The sequence below is a fragment of the Limulus polyphemus genome, unplaced genomic scaffold (assembly GCF_000517525.1).
Source record: "Limulus polyphemus unplaced genomic scaffold, Limulus_polyphemus-2.1.2 Scaffold1636, whole genome shotgun sequence".
NCBI lineage: Eukaryota > Metazoa > Arthropoda > Merostomata > Xiphosura > Limulidae > Limulus > Limulus polyphemus.
The window spans coordinates 165,388-175,105 of NW_013667246.1; the positions used below are offsets into that span (position 1 = coordinate 165,388).

The 9,718-nt window shown below is 32.2% G+C and overlaps 1 protein-coding gene across 1 annotated transcript in view; it reads left to right on the plus strand.

The window, feature by feature from the left end:
• Positions 1-9,718, plus strand: part of LOC106464388 (protein SET-like) — an 80,138-nt gene that overhangs the window by 39,441 nt on the left and 30,979 nt on the right. Inside the window, exon 4 of the mRNA XM_013924520.2 lies at positions 7,131-7,225. Coding sequence (XP_013779974.1) covers positions 7,131-7,225 — 95 coding nt within the window. The remainder of the gene's footprint in view (positions 1-7,130; positions 7,226-9,718) is intronic.

Here is a 9,718-nt window from a genome sequence, read left to right on the forward strand (position 1 = left end):
GTCAAATCTACCGAACCCATACAGAGATTTATTTCTGAAAATAACAAACAAAATACAAAGTTTTTTCTTAAGAAATGTTTGATAACTATCTGGACATTGTAATGATTTTGCATGTGAAATTAAAAAAAAAAATTTAATCTTAAGATTAAAATTACTTTGCATGTTAGATAGGCAACATGCAAAAAGAGAAATAAAACATGAGAAAAACATTGCTTTTACAACCCTAAGACTTAATAAAAAAATTTGATATTTGAGTATAAAAGCATTGTAATGTTTACTGATACTGTGCCAAATTTCGTTAACATTCGCTTACCAATTTAAAACTTGTAGCATGAAAACTATAACAAGAACAAAATTGTTGCGAGGTCTATCCCAGGGACCAAGCCTGTGCTGAAAGAGTTAAGACACACTTTAAATGATGGTAGAATTCTGTAAATAGTAATGTTATAGGCTATAATATATGAATTTAAAAACCTGCAAATAGGAATTGGAAAAAAAAAAGGAAACAAGGCAGGAGATACATGTGGACATTATTTTGGCTCCAATAACTGCATACGTACAGAGTCAAAGGATGGACTCAGAGCATCATTTTTTAAGGACCACGATTTTAATTCTTCTCACTTCTTAACTTTGTCTAAGGAATGTAAATAATGGCATTCCTTAAAATTCCAAGAGTGGGTTTAAAAAAAAGGATTCAAAAACACTGTAATCAACATAGCAGATATGGGGATTTCATTTACTTTGATCATGTAGCAAACTTACTTTCAAACTGATGTGATTCTATGATGTGCATGTGAATCAATGTACTTGAGAAATTTCCATTAGAGATTAACAGACTGCTCTAATTGGTCAATATTAATAGCATGGAACAAAGGTCATATGACCAGATATTGCTTCACAGCTTAGTAAAGTAATCTTTGTACCCTTTAGTGTTGGTTTAGAGTAGGGCTCTTTTGTTCTATTAAGATAGCTTCGATTATTTTGTGTTTGTTGGTGTTTAGTTCTTTGTTTAAAATTACAGTGTTTTGTATAAATATACTGTGGTTTTTTGAGTTGCAATGGTGGTAAACCAGGGAGGGTGAATCTTGTTTCTAATTTTCTTCTCTCATGTAGAATTGTAGGACAGTTATTGCACATTATTTTATAAATGATGTTGGTTTAGTGGCAAGTTTTCTCCAAGTGCTGAATATATCTGAACTGATTTCAGGCTTAAATGGTAAACTGCAGTGTAATGTGTTGTCATTTGGTTCATTAGTGTCAGTTTTGTTTGTGAGTTGAGTATTGAGGTTTTTGTTCTGGTTGTATGGAAACTTTTTGACAATGGTGAGTGGAAATTTGTTGATGTGAATGAAGGAATTCCTTTCATGGATCCAACAAAAAAATCAATTTACTAAAAAACCTTGTAGACGTAGCTTCAAGACTTAGCTCAATTGACTTCATAGATCAAGAAATCAACTCTGTAAAGCATTCCTTCATTCACATCAATAAATGCAAAATAAAGGAAACTATCTTAATTAAACTAAATAGCCCTACCCTAAACCAAGGTACCTTTACTAAGCTGTGAAACAATCTCTGGTTGTGTGACCTTGTATGTTCCATACTGTAAATATATATATATATATATATTCATGTGTCTCTGTAAGCTACTTATACTGTATTTAGGAAAGTTTTTTTTGTGGCTTGATTTTGAGTTGGTATCTGCCATGCTTTGGATATCAAACTGAGGAGATTGATGGTTGTAAAGTTGTAGTAAGAATATGGTGTAAAGTTTGCCGAGCTTTTATACATAAAATAAAAACCAATAGCAGAATACAGTGCCAACCCCCGAAAGATATAGAAGCTTACGCAAATGATTGATCATTCGTGACAAAACATATAGCCACTCAGCATCTGACATCAAAAGTAAATATGTTCAAAGTAATTTAATAGGCATAGATCTATACCAGTACATGCTAGGTAGTTTGCTAAATTAAATGATAATAATAATAATACTGATGACACTATAAAGTGTTCTTAATTTCATGAGATCCAATAGTAGTGCACTTAAACTTTTTAGGTTGTAAATTATGGATTGCAAAAAATTATGTGGTGAATAACTGGTTGAATTAAATTGTCCAGGTCATGCTAGTTTAAGTATTAAAAAATAAATCACCAGGTACTCACTCCAAAGTTGTCGCTTGAAAAAATGAAAAGTTGCTCCACCACCAGTTTGACCAGATACAAATATTCAGAGAATTAAGTAAGCTTAAAAAATCTTGGTTCATATTGGTGATTTGTTTTTCACTCCTATATGCTGACTAAAGAATTTAATTGCTATGGATCTTCAAAAAAAAAAGACATTACCCTGTAAAAATTCAAAACAATTGGTTCCTGGTGCAACCATTTTCAAACAGAGAAAAAAATTAATTTTTCATTTATGAAAATAAATTTATTATTTGAATGACTATATTATTAAAAACTTCAAAGTGAATTTTAGGAAGTTAAAAAACACATCCCAATTATCTGATTAGAAAAATTATCAAATATATTTTAGTGGTTGAACTAAAATTAACTATCAGTGAACTTTTGGATTTATGCTAAATTTTCTAGTTGGAAATTGTTTTGCTGTTATCTGCAAGAAACAAAATATTAAGGTATCACTTGACTTTGGGTCCACTTGTTTTCTTTCTTAAACCTACCTCTCAAAAGCAAACAGGTATTGTAGCTATGCAGTAACACAAAAAATCATACACTTACAATTATAGTTTAATTTCTTATTATCGTTAATTTTATTTTAGCTATATTTTAATAAAACTAATACACATTTCAATGTTATGTTTATTTTTTGCTGTTTTTAATTAGCTGAATAATGGTGGATTCTTCAAACATTGTGTTTGAATCATTCTTTGAACAGTGGATCTACATGAAAATGAAATCAACACTGATTGAAATAAACCTCTTTTTAAATTTGAAGTTACTTGGTGTTGGAGATGGGGATAAGGCCTCTGGTGCATGTGCTACTCCTGCCAAATGTACCCAGCTCATCTTTGCTGTTGTCGTATGCAATCAAGCAGAGCATGGCTACAGAAAATTGCTGAGAACTGCCTACCTCATGGCTATTGATGGATTACCATTGTACACTTTCAAAACTCTTGGGAGGGTACAGAAAGCAAATGGAATCAAGCTAACCCAAGAAACAGAGAGCAGTAACAGAGCTAGATAATTTGTTCATGAAATTACGAATGCCATCCATTATTGTGCTCTTCTTCTTCATTTTCTGTGCTCAGTGATGGATTGCAGTAAAAAAAACTGCAAGTGAGAATGAGCTGGTCATGGTTAGGGTTGTAAATACTGGATGTCCTGTGTTCTTTGGTGCTGCATCGGAAAACATGGACAGTTATGGGGATGCAACTGCAGAAAATATTGACAAGTCAATAGACAATGCTCTTAAAAACAAGTTGAAGATCCCCCATGGTCAGTATAACAAAGCTTTGTTGTCAACTACTGCAGATGGAGCATCAGTGAATACAGTTGATATAATGAGCATAGTTCTAGTGGTCTTTTAATTTTCACTAAAATGAAAATTTATATATAAAAAAAATATAATAAATTTTAAAAAGTGATGAATAAGTTTAAAGTCCCTATACATTATTGGTAATTACTTGATTACAAAATCAACAAATTATAAGCTTAAAAGCTTAGGTAAAGTTTATTATGGCAGAAAACCTTTGTGGAAATTATTATGGTTCAGGTGCAGGGTGATGCATCTAATTCTGGGTGAGGGTACCATGTAGTCTTAAATACCAAATCAAGAGGAGTTGGTATGGTCAATGTTATTTTGAAAAACCTCAAAAGCTTGACTTCTCAGATCTATCTGACAAAATATCATATAAATTGTTTGTTTTCTGAAAATCTAATTTATTTAAAGAGGCTGTCTGACAGTTACAGGCTACTGCCATGGAGCATTATTGTCAATAGCCTTCCTTTTCTGCAACCTCATGTGCTAGAGTATCACATTGCACAAACAACTTGTTTGATCAGTTTTTAAAAGTTAAATATATATTTTTTGCAGGAATCTACAGTGAATGGCCTTTTGGTGAGACTGCAGAAACCTGAGTGCCCCTGACTTATTTTTATTCAACAGTGTCTCATACTATTTGGAACTGGTGGTAAAGAACACAAGTACATCCTGATGAAGGAAGAAGCTTTTGACCAAGTGAAGGATCTAATGATTACCCTCTACTGTCTGATGAAGAGATCTGGGAAATTCAAGAAACACTTTGAAGAAATAACCAAAGGCACAGGAATGTCAGATATACAAGTTCCCAAAGATCTATGGGATGTGCTTTGTAGGCCACCAAAGAAAGGGTGTTTGCATCCTGTTGATAAACTGGATCCCCCATGCTCAGGCAATTGAGAATTCCATTGCACACCACATGCATGGCAAACTAAACTCCAAGCTGAATGGTATCCTGAAAAACTGAGAAGTTTCCAGTTTCTTGCTAACAGCTGTCTACTTTATGAGATCCTGAACATAGTCTCCTCTCTGTCACTGAAGTTTAAGAGAGGAGAACTTCGTGCTTTCGAGGGGGTGCCAGCCATTGAATTGACAAAGATGAGAATGCAGGGCCTACTTGAAGACTGTGACTCCCTCATGATGAAAGCAGGGTACACCATCAATGGCAACAAGATATCTTGTAATCTTCCCAAAGAGGGCTGCATGAGAAGAAGTGTAGAAAACAGGGAGTTCACATCAGCCAATTTGGACAGAATGACTCCTGTAGCACCTCCTCCTGGTGGCACTATTACAGCTGATACTGACAAATCAGACATGCTCAGACTGAATGTGGTTTCAAGTATAATCCAGTCCTTTATGAGTGATTCAGCTCCTTTTGCAATACCCTGTATAAAACATGTTTTTAGTAAACCCAGCCAACTGGATGTAGCGTCTGAATTTGACAACTAGTGTAAGTAACAACACAATTGAGTTTGGTTTCAGCATCATGACAGCCATGTTTTGGATCATAGACTTTCATTCAGCCACATTGCAATGGAGGACCTCCTTGTAATCAAAGCCAACCATCAAATTTAGTTAGAGGCAAACATGACAAAATATCGAAGCTGCACTGAACAATTTTATGGTATCCAAGCTGCAGATGCAGGAATCCACCTAGGGCTGTGATACTGTTCCAAAGAAAATCAGGCTGGAGACACAGCAGCTAGTGCTGCTCAGCAAGACACTGAGTCTAGTAGCTCAGAACCAGAGATGGATTCTGAAAGTGACTCATGCTTGCTTAATGCCAGTGAGGATGAGGCCATCACTGATAATTTGGATTATTCAGAAGACTTATTTTAAATAATCTCAGCTTAAAGTTTATGTATGCATATTATTATGATAAAATATAACATGATTCCAAATCTGTTAGAGGTCTTGTAAATGATTTTTTAATTAGAATTACAGCACAAAATAAACAGTTCCTGAACAGTTCCAATGTAAACTCGTTTTAGAGTTCTAGTTTTTTTATTCCTTGTGTTTTTTGTTTTGAGGAGAGCAGTTTGCTTTCCTTGGTAATTTTGGGAGAGGAATTTATTGCTGTCCTTGTATTTATTAAAATGAAGGACTGGATAGACTACGTAGTTTTGTCTATATCTTACAGATTTACCTTCATAAATAGAAATCCCATAGGTGTACCCATCAGGACTGCAAACTGTAAATAACTTGACTATAAATTGGAGCCATTACAAATTTGAGGTATATTCGAGTTGGAATCATTGTTTTGTTGACCTCTACAACAGACCCAAGTTTTTTGACTATTTAGAAGCATTTGACAAAAACTTTGTTGAGATTTCTAACTTTGTGTAGGTGGTCTCCTGTGAATCCTCATTGTTGGCAAAGTTCAACAGTTTCAAGAACAATTCAGATATATTTCTGAGCAGAATTCCTGAAGCAATGCTGTTACAATACAGTTTTCTTCTAGTACAGTACTTACCAATTGATGGATATTTTATTAGACCCATCAATATCAAAAATTAAAACATTTTATATTTTTAGCATTATTGTAGGCACCTAGTAGGATATGTGGTTTGAGTGTTACACAGTACTCAAATACAAAACTGTAGAGCATTCCTATTTCTTTCATTAGTCATGAAGGTTGTGATATCATCAGTTACGAGTAAGCAGTATGCATTTAAAGAAGTACAGGTTTCATTAAGTAATTTTTTCTCTTACATTAGCTTTATACTAAAAAAAAAAAAGTGAAATAAAATTTGCAAAGATCATTAGCTGATTTCCAGTTTCCAGCTCTGTCGGTCACTGAATTATTAGGATCTTCACTGTTGCTAGCAACATTTGTGTCAGATGACCTAAATGTAGATTGCAATGTAGATGAAGTGGAAATAGAAGACTGCTCATAGTCAGCATCTTGGATGATATCATTGCTGTCTTTAAAATCATTAGAAAATCATCTGATAACATCCAAACTTCTTCACTCATGTAGCTTCATTTAGGTGACATCTCTATTAGCTCTGCAATAGTTGGAAAAAATATGTATGTTTGATAAAAACAAAATGAGGAGTAAAAGCTCTCATCAAAATATATAAGTAACAATACATATGGTTATGCTTTAAGCCTAGTTACCATGTGCAGCAAAGCACAATTCCAGCACGTATGTACAGTGTATTTCCTTTCCATTAGCTTGATGATACAGTGATGCCAGAATTTTCAGTCATATTGCTTATTGTCAGTCAGAAGTGGTGATTGTACCAACTGTTGAGATATATTTACACCAGTGAGTTGTATGGATTGTAGCTTATACTTTCATCATCTGGAGCCACATGACCCACTGGTAATTAACTAAAAAAAAGCTAAAAATAACAATATCAGACTTATAAAATAAGTGTTTTGGTATAGGAATAAGCATTTTAATACCATTCACGTTTTGAGATACACATTTGGTTATATGCAAGTAATTACAAGAAAAGGGCTTGGCACCTAATATATTAATAATATTGTGTTATAGTGATATTTAATGAGTTTTAATTCATGTCAGGGTTTTGTTTCACCTAAAAAAATAAATAAGTAAATTGTAATTGCTATTTCTGTTTGACTCAATGCACTGCAGAAATAATTTTATAAGATTTTTGCTCTACAGGTGATAAAAGATGACATGTTTCCCAACCCACTTCAGTATTTTCTTGTTCCAGACATTGAAGTGGAAAATGGTCTGGATGGAGATGATGATGACAGGTATGTATATTATTATTTTTCTTTTAATTTGTATGTAGAATATTGGTTTAGTTAAATTAGAATTTGATATTCAAAAATACACACAGAAAGAAATTTGCCACAAGAAGAACTGAGAACAATAAATTCTACTTTTTATGATTATTAAAACACCCTGACTTACAATAATGATACTTATGATTTAAGTGCTTTTTCAGCACTCGCTATTGATTTTGAAAGTCTTAATCCTATGATGATGAACTACTAAAATTGTAAGTAGGTTACATAACTCTCATGAAAGTTCTTTACAAAAATATAACTAGCAGATGAAAATTGTTAGAACTTTGACAAAGACATTTCTAAAAGTATGTAATTTCATAAAAAATAAAATATTTATTTTTTCTACTATTTCTAATTAATATTTATTTCATGTAGTTACTTATGCTTGGACTCAGGTAAATCAATGTTGAGCTGAAATAGCTCTCTAACTAGGAAAAAGCCTTAAGTGTTCTAGATTTTCCTGTATCATATCTTTTACTGCAAGGTACAATTGCAAACATAATTGTACAAAACATTATTTAGATTTAATTAAATGACTAAGGAATTTAATAATATTTCAAGAATATTATTAGAAGTATTTTCACAGTTGCATTTTAAAATAACAGGCATTTGTTGTTTGGTATCTGCCCCCTTCCCCCCCAATGGCACAGCGGTATGTTTGCAGATTTACAATGCTAGAATCAGGGTTACAATACCCGTGGTGGGCAGAACACAGATAGCCTATTATATATTATATGAAGTATAAAAATACTATTTTTTATCTTGCACTTTCACATTTCATTTGCATAATTTCTAGAACCTCATAAATGAATATCAAAAGCTTTTTTAAGGTAAATTTTTATATTTTATTTTCCATTTTCTCTAGTATATAACTAACTCTATCTGTTGTAATGAACATACAGTGCAATGAAATGTTTAAATTAATAAATGGAAATATGTACGTACTTTCAACTCTTCATAGAAATTCACTCGAATAGTCTTCTTGGTCTCCTATGTGTAATTTTACATCTTTTCTTTTCACTTAGTTTATTTTTAATTTTCCTTTCAAGTTCTTCATCTTTTATTATTTCTGCTGATACATCACTTATGCACATGGACCTTTATAAACATAATTTTCTGCCGACTCTGGGCACACATGGAGTGGATAAACAAAATGGTGCTCGTTCATGCCTACTCCAGGCGAGAACAAGTTAAACTCATAAAAATCATTAAACCTTTCCAATATGCATTTTGAAACATATGTAATACATAATTAATTAGAATATAAAAGTAAAATCTAAATACAATCTAACTGTCTATCAAACTTATATGTATAAGGCGAGAAAGTATAGCCAAATGCTAGGGACTATGCTTCTTTCATCATGATATTTAGAAATGCATATATTGCCAATGTCTAACTAAATGGAAATTTGCTCTTTCTATTGTTTATAAGCATGCCATTAAACTTCAAACTGTCGCATAGCAACACAGCTTTGACTTTCCAAATAATTGTGGCTGATCTTAAACTAAGAAAAAATTTACAACTGTTTAGGATGGGAAAAAAATTCTTGGAACATCTTCAGATGGTAATGAAATATATATGTGTTTTGTGGACCTTGATTGTCTGAAATAACAATATACTTTAGTTACTCAGTTTCTTGTATAAGAGCTCTTAACCCTTTTGAGATGGGTCATGGGTGAAAGGCCATGTCATCTCGTTTGTTGACTCGCATTCAAAAATTTTATTGAACTACATTTCTTGAATTTATGTCAATAACTTTGGTATCAAACTGTAGATTATAACTTTAGTACTTTATTTTAGTACTTATACTACTCAATTTCTTAATTTAAAGGCAAATATTAAAAAAACAGATAAACATCGATTTTTGTGTGTCACGTGGTATGTTGAATGCATATGTTATTGGATACGGTAACATGAGTGTACGTGTGCCATGTTATTGTAACTTCTTTATTGTTAGCAAGTTACAGCTGAAAGGTCAATATAATAAAAATAATAAATATATATAAATGTATAATGTTATGAGATTTAAGTTATTTAGTCTAAACATTTATGTTTTCTTGTTATAATTTGTGTTCATTCTAGAATGAGAGGCATAATTTATATTTATTTCATAATTTTCTATGGTGGTTACAAGAGCGAGCAAATCTACTGAACCCGTATGGAAATTAATTACTGAAAATAACAGATAAAAAAAGTTTTTTCTTAAGAAATGTTTGATAACTATCTGGACATTATAAAGATTTTGCATGTGAAATTTGAAAATTTTCTGATGCATAAAAGTGTTTTTAATCTTAAAATGAAAATTATTTTGCATGATAGATAGGCAACACGCAAAACAAAAGACATGAGAAAAACATTGCTTTACAAACGTTAAGACTTAATAACAAATTTGAAATTTTGTGTATGAAAGCATTGTACTGTTTACTGATAATCTGCCAAATTTCATTAACATTCGC